The 23,767-nt window shown below is 34.1% G+C and overlaps 1 protein-coding gene across 6 annotated transcripts in view; it reads right to left on the bottom strand.

Annotated features, from left to right (window-relative positions):
- Positions 1-23,767, bottom strand: part of LOC145288020 (phospholipid-transporting ATPase IF-like) — a 238,769-nt gene that overhangs the window by 147,200 nt on the left and 67,802 nt on the right. For all 6 annotated transcript variants that reach the window (XM_080136022.1, XM_080136025.1, XM_080136024.1 and 3 more), the window contains 3 exons: positions 17,546-17,626; positions 4,297-4,404; positions 1,888-2,016 (listed from right to left, as the gene is read on the bottom strand). In XM_080136022.1, the coding sequence (XP_079992148.1) occupies positions 1,888-2,016; positions 4,297-4,404; positions 17,546-17,626 (318 nt within the window). The remainder of the gene's footprint in view (positions 1-1,887; positions 2,017-4,296; positions 4,405-17,545; positions 17,627-23,767) is intronic.

A 23,767-nucleotide genomic window follows, 5' to 3' on the forward strand; every position in this document is an offset into this window, starting at 1 on the left:
GAAACGTTCCAAGAGTGTTGTAGGCAGAGTTGTTCAATCCTACAATGGAACTGGCAAAATAATTTGTGCTTTTAAAACCGGCAGACCCCGCAAAACTTCGGCAAGAGAAGATAGAATAATACAGCAGGACCGTTTTAAGTCTTGCACAGAAATTAAAAGGGTTATGAATAGCACCTCGTGTGTTAATGTGTCAAGACAGTCTGTTTCTAGACGACTGCAAGAAATAGGGCTGTTTAATCGAACCTCAGGGAAGAAACCACTTGTTAGTTCGAAGAATAAGAAGTGATTAGAGTTTGCAAACAGGTATGAAATTTGGGCAAATGAAAATTGGGCAAAAGTATTTTTCAGTGATGAAAGCAAGTTTAATTTATTTGGAAATGATGGAAAAACAATGTAAAGAGACGTATTGGTGAAAGATTAGTGCAAAGTGTACTAAGAAAACTGTCAAGTTTGGAGGCGGAAGCGTCATGTTATTTGGAATGTTTTCTCGCCAAGGTACAACGCCTCTTGTCCGGTTACAAATTTGTGTAAACACGCAGATTTATAAAAACATTGTTCAAGATCATGTTGTGCCAATTATACAGAATTCAGGTTTCGATAGGGTTGCCTTTATACAAGATAATGCCCCACGTCACAATGCAAAGGTGGTAATGAGTTAACTAAGCAAGCAAGATTTCGAAATTATGGATTGGCCACCGCAAAGTCCTGACTTAAATCCAATAGAAAATCTTTGGAAGACCTTAGGAGTGAAAGTTATGGAAAGAAATCCTACTAACACGGAGGATTTGTGGGTGAAACGTCAAGAAAAATGGTCTAAAATTAGTATCGCGGATTGTCAAGAAGTGATTAGTTCTTGTAGTCAAAGATATGCAGCTGTCATCGAGAGCAAGGGCTCATTTACTAAATATTGATTGCATATGTAGTTTTATTGTTTTTTTGACTGTTTACATTGTTTTTCTCAATTTTGTCCCTTACTTATGGATGATAACGATTGCCAGTTGTCAAAATTTCAGCTTTTCATAGTTGTTATTTCTAACAAATATTAGGTTTTAAAATTTTGCCCCTTAGTTTCGGACGCTATGTTATATATATATATATATATATATATATATATATATATATATATATATATATATATATATATATATATATAGAGAGAGAGAGAGAGAGAGAGAGAGAGAGAGAGAGAGAGAGGGGGGGAGAGAGAGAGAGGGAGATTGGAATATTACCAAACTTCATCATTGTGAATTTGGACTGTTTGAAATTCCGAATATATATAAAAGAAAAAATTTTCTCTTCGTTTTTTGATTTTACCGAAGACTTCATTTCACTCTGGAATTACCAATTTCGGTTTGTTTTTCAGTTTTATTCATTTTTATAAACATTTTACAAATATGTTTTGCATTTTATGACCATCGTCATATAATGCAGTTTCATACAAAGCTAATTTTAATTTCTGTTATATGCATAAATTTGCTAACATATTTCTAATATAGTTTTGGGTTTGCTCTATCAATTTATTTGATTAATTTGATATTACTTAAAATCATCAGTATAATTTGTCCTGATGCTGTGTAGTTTCGCTGTTTCAGGTAATGTTGACAAATTTCAAACGTGTTTTTCTCAAGTTTACATGCATAATACTAAATGGACTTTAAATCGAAATGATTCCTCATTTAATAATATATGATAAAGAGAACATAAAACCATTTCTAATGCATATACGGAATTTTTCTCGCATTCTCCTATGGCTTTTATCGTTTGACTTTAGATAACCGAAGAGTAGATTGATCAAAGTATTCTGAACAAAATAACAACTAAAATAAGGACAACCAAGATCCGAAACATGTAAGCAAATGTGCAAATCTGTTTTACTTTCGTACTTACTTTTAAATTTGTTTCTCCATCTAAATTGGCAGTTGTAATATAACAGCATCCTTCTGGATCGGATGAAGAAAGCATCACCAGGTCACAAGGAAAACTACAATTAACTTCAATACGAACAATATCACCAACCTAAAAATACAAAAAAAAAAAAAATTGTCATGAAAAAAAAAAAAAAAATGGCACAAAAAAACTATATTTGCAAAATATTTTATGATAAAATATTGTTTTTAAAGCTTTGCAAATGTGAACCAATTCTACCGATAAAAAGAATGAGCTCTATTAGGTTAGAGAAGAGAGTTCTAGCGGAATTTTGTATTTTGATTTCAAATGATGTATTTTCAAATAAGTTTTCGTTATAATATCCTTTTATATACGATTTTAAAGACCGTTTTTCGCTCTATCTAATCGCTAAAATTACAATCAGTTTAAAACAATTATGTCTTCTTTTAAGAACATTGATGACAAGATGAAAAAAAAGAAATTTGCACAATTTTCTTATTTCAATTCAAGCTAGGCCAAAAACCTGCTGAAACAGCTCGCGATATCAACGAAGCGTTAGGTCCAGGAACCACTACTGAATGCACAGCACAATGGTAGTTTAAGAAATTACATGGCGGTGACGAGAGTCTTGAAGATAATGAGCATAGTGGTTGGCTATCAGACGTTGATCAGAGCTTTAGTCAAAGTCAATCCATGCAAAATTGTTTGAGAACTTGCTTCTGAATTAGACATAACATATACGGCGGTCTCCAACCACTCGAGAGAGATTCGAAAGACATAAAACTTGATAAATAGGTGCCTCCCTGCCATTATGAAGCATCATCTTCCCTTCTTTTATGCAACAAGAACAACCCGTTTCTTGGCTGGGTTGTAACGTGATGAAAAGTGGGTTTTTTACGACAACCAGCAATGCTCAGCTCAATGATTTGACGCCGACGAAGCTCCACGATACTTCCCGAAGCCAGAGCTGCACCAAAAGAAGGTTATGTTGACTATTAGTGGTCTGCAACCAGTCTCATCCGTTATAGCTTTTTTGAATACAAGCAAAACCATTATGGCAAAGAAGTTCTGTCAACAAATGGATGAAATGCATCAGAAACGTCGACAACACCCAACATTAGTCAACAGAAAAAGCCCAATTCTCTTTCTCGACAATGCTCGATCCCACGTTGCTAAACCAACGCTGTAGAAGTTTAACGAATTGGGCTATGAAACTCTGCCTCATATGCCATACTCTCCAGACGTTTCAACTACCGACTACCACTTTTTCAAGAATCTTAGCAACCTTCTATGTGAGAAATGCTTAAAAAATCTAAACGATATCAAAAACAATTTCAGTGACTTCATCACCACTAGAACACAAGATTTTTACGTTACTGGCATAAATACACTTGCTTCGTGTTGGCAAAAGTGTGTTGATTCTGATGGTGTTTATTTCAATCAATAATTTTTTGTGTGAGTTGAGATATGTTCATCTGAATTTAAGTTAAAAACCACAAGAACTTTCTTGTCCACCTGATACAAATATTTGCAAGATTCAGAACACAAAATGGGCTTCGGATATCGAAAAGGCATAATCATGTTGACATCGGTTCTCATTTTATCACTGCAGTTAAGCCATGGCCAGCAGCATTCACTCTAGGTAGGTTGAACCGGCCTCCCCCAAAGGAGGAAGTGTCACAGGAATATTAAATTCACAGTCTCCAGTTGCATGCACGTTCCAGTCAGATATTAGGTTTGCAGTTCTTGCAGGGAAGTGTCGACGTCCTCCAACATACACAAACTGCTATTCCCAAATGGTCACCCATCTGGTACTGACCAGGTTAAACGTTGCTTAACTTCAGTAATTTAACAAGAACCTATGTGTCAACGTGATTATGCATATAAGCAACATTGAGTTTGATCGGTATCATATCGGTGACATTTCAGGAACAACAGCTGCTGCATGTTAAAGGAAGGTAAACCCTCCCTTATTGCAATTTAAAATAAATTGGACCTTATGTGCTCGATACCAACTTTTGACTAATAATTTGTTTTACAAGTGCTTCAATGGAATGTGCTCTCAGGAACACATAACATTCGTGCCCCTCTCGACATACATACTTGCAACTAACAAGCAACAATATCACTTCACTGTTGAGGTCCATAGACACCGAAAAGCTTCCTACTCTAATAATTTCTTCTTTTGGACTACTTGACTTTGGAATTCCTTCCTTGTTTCCTGCTTCCCTGACTGTACTAACCTGCAGAAGTTTTAATATAATGTAAACAAACATCTTACTGCTCAACCCCCCCACAGTTCCCTGTTAGACATGATCCCAAATAGTAGCCTCTTACAAAACAAGTGGCAATATGCCTTGTTTTGGGTGAAAAGGGGTGCAATAAAACTAATACTATGAGAACACTTACCTTGATATCCATAGATTTTATACCAACCAACTCGTCATTTCGTATAACTTTTACTTCTTGATTATTGACCTCATCATCAGCTTTGTGTCGTAACCAATCTTCATATCCCTATTATAAAAAAAAAAATAAAAGAAATGAATCTCTGAAGACATGGTTTGATAAATACAAACATATTCTTTTATTTATTTAACGTCACTATTTATTTGCTGAGGGGTACCAGATTGGAGCCCTATGATTAGCTAACGAGTAGATTAGCTAGACAAACCTGCAGCTAAATAAAAGAGAATGTTAGAAAGCCAGTTTTTAAAATGAAAATATAAGTACTTGGCAAGAGAAATTTAAAACAATAACAAAACGTGGCCTCGTTTCAACTGCCAAGGATGATGCAATTGTGATTTCAGGGAGGTCAGTTTATATAATAAAGAAACAAGTTATAATATAGTTAATAGGAATCGTATTAGTCTGAGAGTCGGGAAGTGGAACACGAAGGACGTTGAATTATGTAGTCCACAAAGTTTTGGATTCAGACAGAATTGTTTGTTTGCCGAGAACATTGGTTCTTTTACGTTCAGAGAGATAAGGGGCATTTACAATTTGAGAATGTAAGACGAATGAGGAAAACTTGATATTGCGACTCTGATGATCACGTGATCACGGTGTCAATGAATTTGAAAATAAAGCTACATTTGCAATTGTAAAAAGGTATGACTGTTTATTGTTGCTAAGAAACGGTACCCTAAATGTTAACTGTTGAACTGTTGTTCTTTTAATTATATATACGTTTTGTGGTCTGGAGTTAGCAGTCCGTTTGAAAGAACTGTCTTATGCTCATGTGTTTGTTATATCTGTTTTCAGGTCACACACATGCTTTTATACATTGTTATGCAGTTTGTTACATAGGCGTTATAGACACTCATAACAACAAAGAAAAACGTTATACATACATTTAACAAGCACGCAATTCATTATAAGACAATGAATTGCAGATTTTAGACATGCATAAGAAGCACACGACATTGATGGTCATACAACATATCGTTGTACAGATATAAAGGGTTGGCATGGCTACACAACACAGGGGCAGACGTTTTCTGAAAGAATGTAAGCTCATTCTCCAGTTTTCATAGTTCAGCAAGTCAATTGTCATCAAACTTCACTCTTTACAACATTTCCTCGGCCAGCCAACCTTACTGCGATTCAAGATATCCATGCTTCTGCATGAGGGCTCAACATGACTAAACATACGTAACTGATTCCTTCATAGGATAGACTCTATTGGTCAGATTTCACATAACAGATTCATGTAATAACCTGGGCATTCTGAAACGTTTCTAAAGTGTTAAACTTTTAAACGGACAATTTACATAAAAGGATAATTTATAAAATTGCATGAATGTTTTTTTCGTGCATCTGTGTGTTTTTCGCATCTATATGATTAATACGTTATTATTTTATTATCCATATATTAATACGATAGCGTGTGTTATTTTCGTGTCACGCTTACATCTTTTTCTTCTGAGTGACTATTGTTTAATTGTTATGCCATTCCATTTCTTGTAATAATAAATAATTTTATCATAATAATTTCTTCAGAAGTTTTGGTTTCGGTTTCGATGGCACTCAAGTTATCTATTTTTTTTTTTTAATAAATCATTTTACCAAAATTTCTTCATAAATTTTGGTTTTGGTTTCATAATCGAAAAGCTAAAGGAACTCAAATTATATATATATATATATATATATATATATATATATATATATATACTTTTTTCTTCATACGTTTTGCCTTTGATTTAAGCTGATGTAACCAAATTATATGAATATATCTTTTTTATTTTTGAAATCACAGCTATAAAAATCGATAGAAAATTGGCTCTATAATAATATATATGAAATCTGCATAAATTAAAATAACATATTTAACGGCCGTATTTTACAACCGTGCTATGCTGGGCCTCCCTGCTAGCTCAAATAAATACTTTTGCAGTTTTAACAAAAGAGCTACAATAATATCAGGGCGTCTCCATTTATGCTGAACATCCACAGAATACCAACATCAATATATTACATATGAAAGAGTCCGCTGTGGAATTTCCACAGGTCCTGCTAGTTTACTATTAAATCAAAAATCTGATTACGAAATTAAATCAACCACAACGCATTACAGTTTCTTCCTAAACAAGTTAGCAATTTTATTCCTTTTTAAAAACTGGAAAAAAAAGAATGCATAACTCTTAAAATTTGAAAGCAGGAAGAAGAAGAAGAAGAAGAAGAAGAAGAAGAAGAAGAAGAAGAAGAAGAAGAAGAAGGATAAGAAGAAGAAGAAGAAGAAGAAGAAGAAGAAGAAGAAGAAGAAGGAGAAGAGAATAATAATAATAATAATAATAATAATAATGAAGAAGAAGAAGAAGAAGAACTCCGAAACTGTATATTTACAAGTTCTACACCCCCCCCCCATCATGCATCTCCTTCATTGTTTCATCACCGCCCCCCCCAAAAAAAAAATGATACCAAAAGGCCGAGAAGGGTCAATAAGGACTGAAAGACCGAGGAGCGAGCGCCAACCAGACCTCGGCTGGACAAGCGCAAAGAGAACTGGGACCTTGAGGAGGCTGAGTGCCACTCAAATTCCAGTATAAACCAATGGCCACTACCAGCGAGAAATCAATGGTAAGCGGCTGTTGCGATGATGCAAATTCATTTGCAAATGCTATCGAAGGAGGTGGAGAGAGCTGGACGTCTGGGGAGACTTGTTGTCACTCAGCTTCCAGAGAACACCACAGGTTTCCAATCAGATCGTTTGTTGACTTGTGTGAAAGCTCCATGTGAGCCAATAATAATAATAATCCCGACGAAGATAAGAAATAGAAAAAAAGAATATAGCCATGGCATGGATCGACTACAAGAAAGCATACGATAGGATCCCACAAGCATGGATAATAGAATGCTTGAAAATGTATAAAATACCAGGCAAGATTATCAATTTGATTGAACATGGAGATTTGAACTGACAGTTGATGGACAGCACATGTTAAAAAGTGATTAAAATACAAAGAGATGATTCCCTATCACCACTATTCATCATATCCTCTTAACAACTACTAAGAAAGTGGCAAGCCCGATACAAGTTCACTGATACAGTGAAAAAAAATGAACTACATGTACATGGACGATCTGAAACGTTTTGCAAAAAAAAAAAAGAAAGAAAGAAACTAAAGACACTAATAAACACAACCAGAATCTTCAGTCAGGATATCCGAATGGAATTTTGTATGGAAAAGTGCACACCGCTAATTATAAGAAGAAGATAACTGAAGATAATGGAAGCCATAGAACTACACAACCAAACGGACATGACACCCATAAATATTTAGGAGTTCCCGAAGCAGACACAATTAAATCAGCAAAAATGAAAGAGAAAATTGTAAAGGAACCTCAGAAGAACAAGAAAACTCCTAGAAACTAAACTATATATGACTTAATAAAAGGTATAAACACATGGGCAGTATCACTGTTAAGAAACTTTGGATCGTTGATAGGTTGAACAAAAGAAGAAATGATACATCTCAACCAGAAGACTAGGAAACTTATGATCATGCGCAATGCACTACACCCAGAGGATGATGCCGACCGACTCTATATGAAAAGGAAATATAGAGGAAAAGAACTAGTTTGTATAGAAGACAGTGTGAATTACACACAAAAAAAATAGAAAAATATATAATGCAGAACACCAATACTGCAGCAAGAGACATTGAAAAATGAACAAAACAGAAAACAGAGAGACAAGTGATAAGACAAGAAAAGAAAAATGGGAAGAGAAACAGCTACACAGGATTCATAAGTATAAAAAATGATGGACATGGCTACGAAGAAGACACCTAAACATAGAAACTGAATCCCTAATAATCAAAACGTAAATGGAGGAATAACAAGAACAGATCCCAATAGAAACCAAACACTTCTGGAGCCAGATATGGTAACAACCTCAAGATTACGACAGAACAACCAAATGGCTGAAAGACATGAAAAATGAACTACTGGAAATTGAAGAAAGAGAAACAAAAGTAATGAAGAAACACTCAATATGACCTTAATGAAAATGGCAATCTGGAAAGGCACCAGACCAAAATGGGATATGGGCATATTGCTTTTAAAAAACCACAACATTACATGATAGACTGGTGCAAAGTCTGAGAAGTACCATAATTGATGATCAGAGGAACAAATATGTTAATACAAAAAGATGAGGAAAAGCGGCTGACCCCAAGCAACTACAGACCAATGACCTGCTTACCAACTATGTGAGAAATTTTAACACAATTAAGCGAATAGATCTACCACTCCCTTAACACTCATGGACTAAGGAACAAAAAGATGCTGAAAAAGAAAAAGAGAGCCACAAATTATACATAGATCAAAAGATCTTGAAAGAGGTAAAAAAGCAGGAAAAATAACATGTCATGGCATGAATTGATTACAAAAATTCCTACGACACAATCACTCAAGCATGAATGCTTCAGAATGTACAAGGTATCCGACAAGATTATTAATATGATCAAGAAAGCAATGGAAACTGGATCTGACAGCTGGAGGACAACTCCTGGCTGAGATAAGAATACAGAGAGGCATCTTCCAAGGAAATTTTCTATTACAACTTGTTTATCATAGTTATGATGCCACTAAACTACATACTAAGAAAATGTAATGCCAGATATAAGCTTACATACACAAAATAAAAAGTAAACTACGATGTATATGGATTGCCTGAAGCTATTGCAAAAAGCAAACAGGAACTGGAAAAGCTGATAAACACAGCCAGAATATTCAACCAGGGTATTGGAATAGAATTTGGAATGGAAAAGAGTGAAGTATTAGGGACGAAAAAGAGAAAACTAGAGACATCAGAAGGTATGAAACTGCCTAACTAAAAGAAAATTAGGGGCTTGGTGAACATGAACATGACTCTTACAAATATTTGGGAATTCTGTAAGAAGATACCATCAAATCTATAGAAATGAAAAAGAAGACTGGAAACTCTTAGAAACAAAATTATGCCATAGAAATTTAATTAAACGAATAAATACCTGATCAGTAGTGCTAATAAGGTACTCTGAACCATTCATAGGCTGGACCAAATAAAAACTTAGGCATCTTGATCAAAAGATGAGGAAGCTAATGAAAATACACAATGCATTACACCCTCTTATCTGTCTCTATTATCTTACATATTGAAAATACTATCTTTAAAAAAAAAAAGGGCACGGTCCTTAAACTGCAGTGCGCCTCCCGATGCGGGGGGGGGTCATCCTTAAACACACAAAAGGGAATAAATCCGAGAAAGTAGAATCTCCACTCCCATTACACCTACTCTCCTGCCAGATCTGGAATCTTCCAGCACCGAAAAATGAAGCTCGTTTTGTAGTTTCCAGCTTCATGCGCACACGAGATTTTGCGAGAACGCACGTAATAAAATGCTGGCCGCCATCTTTGTTTTTCTTTTTCTCGGCCTGAACTCACTCGCTCCACACCCATGATAAGACTTCTGTTTTTCTTAGCTTCTGACCACACATATTTTGCACACAAAAACTTTACAACAATGGGGATGGATGCGAACTCAGACGCGGAGAAAGCATATTTCGATGGCAAAACTATTGAGGTTGTTCAGAAATTTTGATCTAAAAAAAAAAAAAACATCTGATAATATCTGAAGTTCGAGTCATATAGGTCATTCTTGCTCGCTTTGAATGCCACCTAAAGTTTATCATTTGTCATGTCCTTGATGACATGATTTGCAAATTATCTTCAACAGCAAAATGCCAGTAATATACGGTTTCAAACAAGGTTGTGCACTTGCCCCGTCTATCTTCTCACTATATCGTCACTCATGATATGCCACACAACCGAGGAGTTTATCTAAGAAGATATATTGGCTGGAAGGTGAGCAGTTTAATCTTGCATACCTTTGTTCACGCGAATTGGCAACCGAACTGAAAGTCACTGAACTACTGCTTGTTGATATGGCCTCGCTATCAAACTGTCAGCGATTTAATTTCTTTATAAAGTAATATTTGCATTGTTATGTTTTAGGATTTTGAAGATGAGGATTGATAATTTGGATTATTGAGACTATCCGAACTACCAATCTCATCTTGGATATTACATAACGTTTTGGTCGATATAACCCATATCTTCAGGTGCATTGTGTCAAATTTGGTCATCTTTATGTCAAACTTGAGAATCTGTACAAAATTTTCGAATGGAACTCTTTATTTTATCTATGGGGGTGGATCACTCATGTTCAGTCAATTATGACTAGGTAGAAGTCTTAAGTAATTCTAAATTATATTCTTAATATTGCCTGTACTAAAGATAGAAACTTCAACCTCCTGAATTGGTGTCTTCAATAAGTTTCCAGATTTGCTTCTTTTTTTTTTTTTTTTTTGTACAGGCATTTAATATTATCGTAGACTCTTGAGAATTCAGTATGTTATTGCTATACATCTTATGAGATGACTGACTAACTTTTTATGATTTCAGGTTCAAATGAACAGCGACAGCAGGAATTGGAATACACCCTACTAAAAAGCCTGATTGTCACAGTTGATGAATTTCAAAACTGCAAGCTGGACATGAGGACACTTTAGAAGAACGATATGCAATAAAATTCTATTTTAAACTTGGAAAAATGCCACATGTATCGAATGCTCCAGACTGATTTTGGACTATTTTGCATGAATTGAGGATCAATTTTTCAGTAGCATAAGAGATTTAAGGAATGCAGAGAGTTTGTGAGGGATGATGAGAAGTGTGTGAGGAGTAAGGAAGTCAGAACATCAGAGTTGATAGGCCAAATAAAGAATTTCATGAATAAGGACCATCGTGTGTCTATAGAGACTTCACAGTTTGATGTCAGTGTGGGAACTGTACACACAATTATTCGTGAGGAACTGAAGATGCAGAAGATTTTCATGAAGTTTGTCCAAATGAACCAGTTCACAACTCCATTCTTGTCAGTCTATTTGATCAAGATGAGCATCAAGACAGTTCCTCGCCCTCTCCATAGTTCAGACTTCGCTCCCTGTGAATTTTGGTTATTCCCTAAGCTCAAGGAAAATCTTAGAGGCTGTTATTATAAAACAATTGAGGAGATGAAAGAGGCTGTGACGAGGATCATTGATATGCTTACACAAGAGGACTTCCATGGAGCCTTTCAAAAGTTGTTGGAATGGTACAATAACTGCATTGCAGCCGAAGGAGATTACTTCAAAGAAGGCTAGAGTTTCATGTGTGTACTACCAATAAACGTGCCCATACAAAAAAGTGTAGAAACTTATTGAAGACACCTCATATCATTACTTAGTACTTTACCTGTCGCACAGTGGCTCCATGACATTACTGACAGTAAGTTTTAAAAAAGATTAATAAGACGAATATTTTGTGTGCAATCGGCATAATAATTCGAAAAAATTTTAAAGTTATGAAAAGATTATTCAGGAAATATCAATTCTAATGAGTTTATATCAAATTTATAGAGCAAATTGTACCCCAATGATAAAAAATTGAACAAATGATTTCTAAAATATTATGTGTGCTTGTTTGAGAGTAATTAAATAAATTAAAAAAAACTAAATTATATAAAATGATTATGCAATGATCTGGTAATCTTCGCAAATGTTCGGCTAGTCAGAATCTAATATCTATTTTGCTATTTAGGTCAAATTTTAATAATCCAACTGACTTTATTGTATATATTAGATTGAATGTTGTAAAACTTTAAATCCTTTTAAAACAATAGTCTCTGTTCTTTTTACCATCGTCAGTTAAATGTGTTTAAATAAAACAAACATTTTAACTTTGTTATTTATTGTAATAATTTAAAACTTTTTAAAAGTAAATAATTTCTTTTTTTTTTATTGTAAATTAATTTTGACTTAAACATTGTTCAATCAATAAAATGAATGTTATTTCTGATATATTTAAAATTGTAAAAACTAAATGTGTATCACAATTACTTTTCTTACATATTAGGGACCCTACGTTAGTAGCGTCTAAGTTAGTGTGTATTTTGACAAGAGTCACACTGGGTGCATGATAACCCAAATCTGTACAACTGAATTGTTCCTAGGGTTGAATGAAAAGTGGATGACGTAAAATTGAAGCAGAGACAACAGATCAAACATTACACAAACAGGAGTCGAACGATGGCAAATGAAGAATGACGTAACGTTTTTTTTTAATTGAGAAAAAGCTAAGGTTTTCAAATTACTCGTTCCGTGAAAGCCGTTTGAATGAGACATCGCTAATAATGTAGGAAGTTTGTAATCTAAGACAAATGTTACTTCGCTGTTTGTTCATGTGAGTCACTCATTTCACTTAAGTTAGAAAGTAAAGTAAACAATTAGCTAAGATAACTTTGGTCTCTCTCTCTCTCTCTCTCTCTCTCTCTCTCTCTCTCTCTCTCTCTCTCTCTCTCTCTCTCTCTCTCTCTCTCTCTCTCAAGTCTCTCCAAATAAAACCTTTTATGAAAATTCGGCAAACGTCTCATTTTGTTACTTTATTCATGAAAAGAAGCTTATTTTTACAGCAGCCACTAGATGAAACGGTGATGAAGAAATGAAGTAACTGTAAAAAGAACCCCGTATATAACCACCCACAAATATGCATATAGTTATTTTATTATTGAAAATGTTAACTCATTAAGATATAATGCAAATACTATGTTGTTGTTTTTTTATAAACTAATTATGTTCACAAGACGACAAAATTAGAATTTGGAACAATTCATTTTAAAATGGGTAAAGTCGGATGTTTTTAAAATTAATTTTCAATTACATTGCATTAAAAAAAATTGATAACTTGATCGACAAAAATGAATCTTTGATGATTTTATTTAAAAAAAAAATGGGTGTGGAAAGTATGTACAAACATGAATACAGATAAGAAAATAGTTGTGAAAGATAATAACGTATAGACGGACATGAATGCTGATAAAAAAAAAATAGGTATGGAAGGTGATAACGTATATACGGACGTGAATAAAGATAAGTGCAAGTTATAAAGTGACAAAAAGAGGATTGACAAAAAAGAATAATGAATCATATCTCTTTGACTAATGGCCATGTTATTCTAACAAATTTATAACATTGTTAAGTGTGCTCATAATCATTGTTCGAATCTATTTTTTTTTTTAATTCTATTTTAACAGGTGAAAATTTACATTTTCCAAGAATATGTCTAATCATAAAAAAAAAAAAAATTAATCCATATAATAAAATGGAACACAGAAGTGGCTGGTTCACTTCAAAAATCATGTACGCAAATTTAATTTCTATGAGTAGAGAAGCAGGGGCTTAATCTTAATATCTGATAATATTAAATTGAAAAGAAAAGATAGTCTTTTTTTACAAAGTAGTCATCACTTATCAAATCCCGAAGACTACTCGAGGATAAGGGTTGATGAATGTAAGGTGGTAGTGTAGTAATTGTTAATGGTGTAGATTGGGTAAAATTTGGATTGTTTAAAGGGGCGACTCAACAAGAAATTGTTTACATTGAACTTGAATCATGTATATAAATTTAATTTTTTAGGAAATGAAAGAAAGGTTTAATCTCAGTAATATCTGATAATAATAAAAAAAGAAAAGAATAATTATGTATGAAAATTTAATTTTCAGAAAAGAAGGTCGGCTTAAATTTTATGATAACAAAGAATAAAAAGATGAAAAGAAATAACTTCTTTCACTTTTAATATGGACACAATAACATTTACAATTATTATCTGTATTCACGAGGAGCTCTAACACAAGTCATCATCAGAGATTATTCACTGATAATAACCAGTGTTTTCTGGTGTCTGGGTGACAACAAGTCTCCCCAGATTTTCAGTACTCTCCGCCACTTTTGATAAGCTTTGCAAATTATTTTGCATTATAGCAACGGCCGTTTACCATTAATTTATTGCTCGTAATTGTAATTGGTCTTCACTGTAATTTAAATAGCAATAAACCTCCCCGAGGTCCTTGTAATCAAGTGAATTTCAGGCTAGTAGTTTTCCTCATCAGGCCTTCTATCCTCTGTGACCCTTTACACCTTTTTTTTATTTTAGTTTTACTTTTATTAATTTTTTTTTTTTTTTGTGGGGGGTATGAGATTTTTTATCATCATCACCATCATCATCATCGCCGTCATCATCGTCATCATCATCATCATCAGTAGTAGTAGTAGTAGTAGTAGTAGTAGTAGTGCAACATGTGACCCTGATGTCACTCTTCTGTTTACCACTAGTAACGCATGTAGTGTAGTAATCGGTTTTCATTTGTTTTCAAGAAACTTTCAAGATTAGCAATGGCAGCAGGCGAAGCTTTGTTACTTGCGAGAATTCAAATACTCAAAAAAAAAAAAAAAAGAAAATAACAACAAAAAACAGCCCTCACCCACCCTTTATCTGACCGTGGACAACCAATAGGCAAATTTAAATATAGAAGCAGATCCATGAGTAAAGAAAGATTTGACTGAGAACGGTCATAGAACTACCGCATTGACAGATTGAATGATTGACATGACTATTTGAACAAAGTTATCTTAGAATCCAGAGAACATCTCCCATATGGAACGGACCTCCGAAGGAAGGACTTGGAGACTATGAATAAAGCAAGAATGAATGCTTGAAGGACAACCTACACAGGTAGGGATCAGCAACAACAAGTACATCTCCTTGTGGGATCCCAAACAAACAATGGAACACATCCTCAGTGATTGTAATGATTGATAACTTGTACTGACCAAGATTTCATGGACTCTAACTGAGATGCACAATGATGGATTCAGTATTGGCATGATAAGATATTATTACTATTAGTATTAGTATTAGCAGCAGCAGCAGCTGTAGTAATAGTAGTAGTTTTTTAATTTTGTGTTTTTTCTTTCTTTCTTTTTTACTGTTATTTTCACTCCAAACAAGTACAGTGCCACTTTGACGTAAGAAACGACTATTTGGGACTTAATTTACAGGGATACCATGTAGGTAGTTGAGCAGTGAAATGTCTGTTCACATTACACTTGAACTTCTACATGTCAATACAGTCAGAGAAGCAGCGACCCGGGAGGGAATTCCAAAGTCTAACAGTTCGAAGGAAGAAACTATTAGGTTGGTACAAAACTAGTGTCGTTTTTTGACGATTAACTTCAAAAGATCATAATTCATTTCATAAATAAACTTTATTAATCGAAATAAGTCCATTAGAATCGACACATTTCTGGCAACGAGAAACAAGTTTATTTATCCCATTAGCATAGAAATCCGGACTTCTGGAAACGATGAAGTCATTGAAGGCTGATTCAGTATTATCTCGGCTTTTGAAGAATTTTTCGTGCAGGAAGTTGTTGAGATGCTTGAAAAAGCTATAATCGGTGGGCTAGAGGTTTGGTGAATAAGGTGGATGAGGCAGAGTCTCATACCCTAATTCGTTCAGCTTCTGCAGGGTCAGTTGAGCAACATGCAGGCGAGCGTTGTCATGGAAGAGAATTGGTCCCTTCATATTGACCCAACTCAGGCATTGGAACTTCTGGTGCATTTCGTCAATTTGTCGACAGTACTTCTCTGCCATAATCGTTTTGCCCAGATTCAAGAAGCTGTGATGGGTGAGACTGGCCACAGACCACCAAACAGTCACTATAACTTTTTTGGTACAATTTCGGCTTCGGGAAATGTTGTGGAGCTTCTCCGGCATCCAACCACTGTGCCGAATGTTGCCAGTTGTCATAAAGAATTCACTTCTCATCACACGACACAATCTGCTCGAGAAATGGGTCGTTTTTGTTGCATAGAAGGAGCATAGAAGACACCTCAAAACGGTGATTTTTTTGATTATCGTTCAATTCATGTGGCACCCATTTATCAAAGTTTTTGTAACTCCCCTATTTGCTTTAAATGGCAAACAACTGTTGAGTGGTCGACCTCGAGTTCAACAGCAACAGGTCGTGTGGTTTTGCAAGGATCTACTTCAATTAAGGTTTTCAAATGTTTGTTATCAACCGCAGTCAGCCGGCTGCAACTCTCTTCACCATTGCAAAATTTCTTGAACCACGTTGTGCTACACGTTTGCTAATGGTTCCTGGACCAAACGCATCATTGGTATCATGAGCTGTCTCAGTAGCTTTTTGGCCTAGTTTGAACTGGAACAAGAAAATCGTGTGGATTTGAATTTTGTCCATGCTGTCGAAAAGCCTGCAAAAAAATGAATAAAGAGATTGGGAATGGTAACGAATAACACAATTCGATAGAGCAAAAAACGTGCTTCAAAATAATATATAACATGGCTATATATATATATATATATATATATATATATATATATATATATATATATATATATATATGTATATATATGAATGAATTAATTCAGAAATCTATTATATAAATTTCACCTGTCTGTTAGTGTGTGTGTATGTATGTATGCTTGTATGTCTGTCTAAAACTTTCGACAGGGGCGGCGGATTATCACGAGATCGGTATCGTCTTGAAACTCGCACCTTCGGACACAAATATCGAAAAATTGGCCAAAAACATTAATTCCTTCAACCTCAACTGGGCACTTTTCTACAGGAAGGGGCCGCTTTTTTCGCCAATATTTTCTAAAGTCATCGCCTCTTTTCGATTATCTAGCCTTAATTTAAACCGTTACTTCCAGTTTGGCGATGGGCACAGCAGCTAACCTGTCGCGTTTTTTTTTTTTTTTTAACTTTCTTTTCCTCCTTCGTGGTACGGGTTCGAGCCTGCTTGCCTGCCAACTACCACATTTTTTTTTTTAGCACTCGAAATTTTCTTTTTAGTTTTTTTTTTTTTTGCTCAATCAACACCCTTACATTCGAACCTGCCTGCCTACTACAACTTTTTTTTTTTTTGCTCGCCACACACCTGCAAACACCCGGGCAATGCCGGGCACCCATGCTAGTACTATATATATGTGAGAAAACGATATTGATTTTGTACCAACCTAATATTAGAGAAGAAGGATTTTCACAATGTAGGGGTAGGATTTTGCTGCTTGTTGGATTAGTCGGAAGTATTTCAGTCGAAGGGGTTCAAGTTCCTCAAAGAACACTTCATTCTTGTCAATTAGTTGTGTTTTTTTTATATTAGTTTCGTTTCAATGATTTCAAATATTGAATAGAAATTAAATTGCAAAACAATAATCTATATAACAAAATTAAAATATATAGAAACTTTTTTTATAAGAGTACTTACCTGTTTGACTGTCGTGACGGCAACAACAAATACCAAAGGAAGGACGCTAGTGGCAGGACTTACTGGAGAATCTATCAAAAACTGAAAAATTAACATTTCTTTTTGTAGGAAAAAAATGACGAATTTCCAGTGAAAATAGCATAAATATTAACAAACAAAATAAAACATAAAAATAGAAATAAAAGCTAAACACATTAACCACAACAGTTTATCAGATTTTTTTAAATGTCAGTTTTACTATGTACGAGGGGCGTGCAATAAGTAATGCCCCTGACCCACTTCTCATAGCAGCAGAGCAACGAAACTTGGCACAGTTATTAGTCTTTCTCTACATAGGAACCACCCAGAGTTATGCATTTCTCCCATCGTTTGATGCAGGTCTGCAGACCGTTTTTGTGGAACACTCCAGGTTGGTCCTCCAGCCACGACGTGACTTCAGAAATCAAGGCTGCATCATCTGGGAAACGCTTTCCTTTCAAAAACATCTTCATGGCTGGGAGGAGGTGAAAGTCAGAGGGTGCAAGGTCAGGAGAGTAGGGAGGATGGGGAAGGATTTTAGGTTCAAACTTTCAGCATGCATATGTCATCATCTAGACATATCTTGTGTGTAAAGCTGAACTATTTAAAAGTTCGAATCAAGTTTTATTTAATCTTGGTTCCATTTAATGCGAATAACAAACTTACAAAATGTACGAGGGGCGTGCAATAAGTAATGCCCCTGACCCACTTCCAGTTGTCTGATCTAGCTGAAATTTTGCATGTACAATGATTTATATCTCTACGGGTCATGTGGCAAATTATAGCTCTGAACTAATTGTGGTTTCTGTTTTACAGGTGTTAGAACTGAGTCAGGTGTGGAATGGAGCCAGTTGAATGTCGAGCAGTGATCCGGTTTTTGTATTTGAAAGGACGCACACCACTTGTCTTGAAGTCTTGATTTTGCACACACAGTATATTAATGCTCAATTATAAAATGTGATAATTTTGTAGCTTAATCCTTAAGTCAACCATTTTTTGCTTAAAACCTATTGGTATATGAAAATTTACTGAATTACACGAACTCAGTATAATACGTATAAGTCTCTCTCTCTCTTTCTCTCTCTCTCTCTCTCTCTCTCTCTATATATATATATATATATATATATATATATATATATATATATATATATATATATATATATATATATATACATATTCTCAGATTCCCGATTTTATCATCAATAACTTTCATCTTATAAATTTAATACTTCATTCTGATTAGCCATTTTCTTTTGTCGAATTTTGATCCATTTGTTAAGCAAAATAAAATTAAATTCGATTTAGTTTCTTTGAAACTATACGCTATCTTGCTTGAATTATTCTTCCGGGGTAAGCCATCTTCGTTGTCAGCAACACATATCAATTACAATAGTCGCCATCTTTGTTAACGGCGACAAACCTTACATTATTACATTTATTAATAATACATGCAATGTGCACAACATTTTTTTCATGGATATAAAAAATTCGTTATGAGTTTTACTGCATAATAAAATTAACAAAGAAAATGAGAACAGAAAATAAATACACATCTTTTTAATTAAAAAAAAATGTCCTAAAAAGCAATTAACAAATAAACAAGTTTGGATTTTTATCGATGAGTGTTGAAAAAAAAAGAAAAAAAAAAGAGGAGAGACGTTCTCCAAACACAAATCAAATATTTGCCGTTTTCATGACGCAATCGTAGATAAGCAATTTTACACAGAAACCAAGACAATGTCACTATACCCGCTTTTCTTGCATTTCCTGTTCCATAGTATACGATGTGATTTTCTGTTTATTACTTATGGCTTAAATGTCATAAAAATCAACCATCACGTCTTTAAAAGAACTGCAACAAATGTGAAACCCAAATACTTCAATGGAATCAAAAATATTGACAATTCTGGTGATCACGGGAATAAAATAATTGCAGTTATGGGATTTGAACGATTTTGTGGTGTTAATCTTTTCATGATGTCATACCAATCAAATGTTTCTTACGGGATCTATGTGTTCCATGCATGTATGTATTCCATCTATGTATCTATGTATTCCATCCTTTTCCTGCTTGTCAATCAGTTGGCATTCGAATGCATGCTGACCAAACGTTATGTTCGTGGCTCTTCCAAATCACCAACTACAAGATCAAATCTACAAAGATGCGTGACACCTCTGCTTTTTTTTATTTTTTATTTATTTATTTTTTTTTTTATAAAGATTGACTCATAAATGTTTCAATTCCTTTTCAACTCTACCAAAATAAGAAGTATTTTCTATTAACCGTCAATGTTACGATTCTGAATTTTTTAGATGAGAAATTGATTATTCGTATTATTTGGATCCTTCGAACTTCTCATCTTGAGTGTTATTTGCACAACGTTTCGGTCAATGTAACCCCTGACCTTCTTTAGGTGTATTTTGTCGAACTTGGAATTTTTCTGTTGAACTCATGATCTTTCTGTTGAACTCGGGAATTTCCACAAAATTTCAAATGGAATCCTTCATTTAATCCATGGGAGTAGCATGCTCTCGTTTTTTTTTTTTTTTTTTTTTTCAGCCACAACTGGGTAGACGTCCTAAGTAATTAGGCGAGTTTGACAGATATTCCCGAGTTCGACAAGATACACATGAAGAAGGTCAGAGATTACACCGACCGAAACGTTGTACAAATAATACTCAAAATGAGAACAGTAGTCCAAAGAATTGAAATAATACGAATTTGAGATTACTTCATAATTAACAATCAAAATTAGGCATATCCCACCTCCACCCCTTCACGCCCCCCAAAATACTACTCCTGTCTACTTATTTCATGAGTCGGATAGGCATTCTACGTAATTGTTTCAAATATGAAGTTAGATGGAAGGTTTATCACAACTAAACCTAAAGTATAATGATGACGAAGACTCTCATCTGATCGTTTCATTATAAGATAAACAACTGTTTAATTGGGGATTACTCCAAATTCCACGGTTCTAGCTCGTATAGCTGAAAATCAATGGGCAGACAAAGAATTTTCGTCTTTTTTATAGCTGAAGTATACTTCTGTGCCCGATTTCTTAAGTTTTCTGTTCAAATTGGAATAATGGGTAGACGTTAATTAGAATTAAAAAAAACTACGAAAATTACTAATTTTTCATCAGTAAATATTTTATTAAAATGAAAACCATTAAAACTCATTTTTTGATAAAAATTTTAAGATAAAATCAATTAAAATCTTTTTAATCAGTGAATGTTTTGTTAAAATATTGTTTTAATAAGTAAACATTTAATTAAGCCAATTAAAATCACTGTTTCTAATAAGTATACAGTTTAAGAAAAATACAGACATTTTGCTAGTCAACAGCCCCCAAATTATTTTGTTCTAAAATGAAGAGTTATGGCTGATTTTGATTGATTCTGTAGGGCTGGGTTAAGATATGATCTCAGATTTGCTCTATTATATTAAATTTTGAGTTACACCATATTTTCATGTATTTTACAGAAAATAATCATTTTCAGCACAGTTTGAAAACTTTTGTGCCACACATCCAGATATGTAGGTTGACGTGTTTTAGAGATTAACTAGAGAGGGCACCTGGTTTTGCCCAGTCGTAAAATACATTTAAATATATCTTAGTTCATGCAAATTTCATATTTACTATTACAGAGCCAATTCTCTATTGAATATTATATTGTACCGATTATATAGTACTACTGTTTCAAAAATTTTAAATAAACATGACTTTGGTGTCATCAGCTAGAATCGAAACCAAAACATTTAGCTTTCCAGCAACGTTCCCTACCATTTGAGCTACCGGCAGATAAAGAAGAAAGATTAAAAATTAAATCACTTCAACCTATGAATGAATTTGCGCATGCGCAAAAGTAATAGAAATACGTCGACAAGTTGAAATGAGCATTTTGCATTTCAACTTACTAACATATTTCTGTATGCGTTGTTAATCCATCCAAACAAAGATTTTACTTGTTATAAGCCGTTCTTGGTGCATGATAACTATTTCCTGTTAATTTCAGTGTTATGTGACAAGTAGTTTAAGAGTTTATCGGTTAAATATTTTCACACAGACGCACATGCATACATCTACTGTTTTATTCATATAGACTACATTTCTTGAAGTAATTTACATTGTATGTTGTATGATTTCTATATTTCCAATAGGCTGGATATACAAGTTCTAATAAAAAAAATATATATATATATATATATATATATATATATATATATATATATATACTAACAAATAACTGATTCACAGAAAAAAAATCAGTTGACCAAGTAAGATACGGTACAGAATAATATAAAGAGAATTTTGAGATACGTGTTAGAAATAGAATTCATTTATGCATTCACTATATAGACTATAATATAACCAAAAGCACATTCCAGGTTCTAACCAGAACGTGACTTAAATATTATTACTTGATCTTAGAAAGTAATTCAGGCATTTTCTCCCCTAATTCTTAACAAAGAAATCATTTGAGATCATGTTTCTGATTTTTTTTTTTTTTAGATAACGATTTATAATTTGGATTATTTGGATTATTTGAATTATTTGTTCTCATTTTGCATATTATTTTCACAACGTTTCTGTCACTGTCACTTCCACAATCTTCATTATACAGTAGGCTTTTCACAACAACAACACCGTTTTCAATTACTGATCTGCATTGCTCAATGATCTTAGCCCTTCAAGTATTAAAACGTTTTCAGTTGAATTCCATCAAATTCGTTCTAATGGATAGCAAAGTATGCCGGTCACATGTGAATGATACATGTGAATGATGCATGTGAATGATGCATGTGAATGATACATGTGAATGATACATGTGAATACTGTCTTTCTCATGTATATTTATTCTTTCTCACATCAAAGTTCCTCATCACTCAATCTATGTTCCGGCCCACCACGTTTGCAACATGACCACCAGTACTAATCCCTTTCTCATCCAAACTTCTTCAGGTGTATCTTTTTAAAATACAAGAACCCAAGTTTGCCCAGCTGGGCAAACTTGGGTCTTTGTACCGGCAAAAATATCCAGTAAATAAAACGCTGTTTAGTAAATCTTTATTTTTTTTGCATTTTTTTTTTTTTTTTTTGCATTTCCATACATCAAACATGGATATAAATATCACTAAAACATCCGTTGGGTCATAAGCTTCATTTCGGTACCTAACTTGCCTGGGTGGGTTGCCTGTAGACTGCGATAAACCGCGTCACACACACGCACACACACAGACACACACACACACACACACACACACACACACAGTAAATCGAACTTACTAAGGGAGATAATAACTTCCGGTGAATACCGGAAAAGTATTCAGTAAATAAAACGTTGTTTAGTTAATCGTTATTTTTTGCATTTCCATACACCAAACATGGATATAAATATCACTAAAACATCCGTTGGGTCATAAGCTTCATTTCGGTACCTAACTTGCCTGTGTGAGTTGCGTGTAGCCTGAGATAAACCGCGTCACACACACACACACACACACACACACACACAGTAGGAAAATTTATAATAAGATGTCTGACGATATTTGATAAGATATACATGGTTATATCAGCTAAAACACTAATTCAAATAATTCAAATAATCTAAATTTGGGATTACTTCCTAATTATCAACCAATCAGAATTATGATTACCCCACACTTTTCAATAAACAAAATTCCTGTGTTAATCCTAGTACTGAGTTGCTGTGTTAATCCTAGTACTGAGTTGCTGTGTTAATCCTAGTACTGAGTTGCTGTGTTAATCCTAGTACTGAGTTGCTGTTTTTTTTTTAAACATTGCAGCGTACAACCTCTGAAGTTTAGTAACTATGGCTACAAAAATTTCAAACAAGGAAGTGATGTAATGGTTTAGATATCTTTTTTGCAGGATTAATAATGTAACATTAATGACTTTATCAAGAAAGTGTATATTGTCTGTTTAAAAATATCACTTGGAGATCTGGGCCCCTTACAAAGTGAGCAAAAACCTGTATAGAATTTTTTGCGATTATGGTCTGAATAGAAGAATGCTAAGCTCAAGTTTAGTATACCAATAGTTTGGAGAGAACCAGCAAATGATTTTAATAACTGTTACTTCTGCATTATCAATGCAAAAGCTTTCACTAAAAAAATTAACACTTGAAATACATAAATATTTAATCTGCCATTCGATCAGTTGAACAATGTGAGGAAAT

This window comes from Euprymna scolopes, chromosome 11 (genome assembly GCF_053919585.1).
Source record: "Euprymna scolopes isolate OS-2025 chromosome 11, ASM5391958v1, whole genome shotgun sequence".
NCBI classification, from domain to species: domain Eukaryota; kingdom Metazoa; phylum Mollusca; class Cephalopoda; order Sepiida; family Sepiolidae; genus Euprymna; species Euprymna scolopes.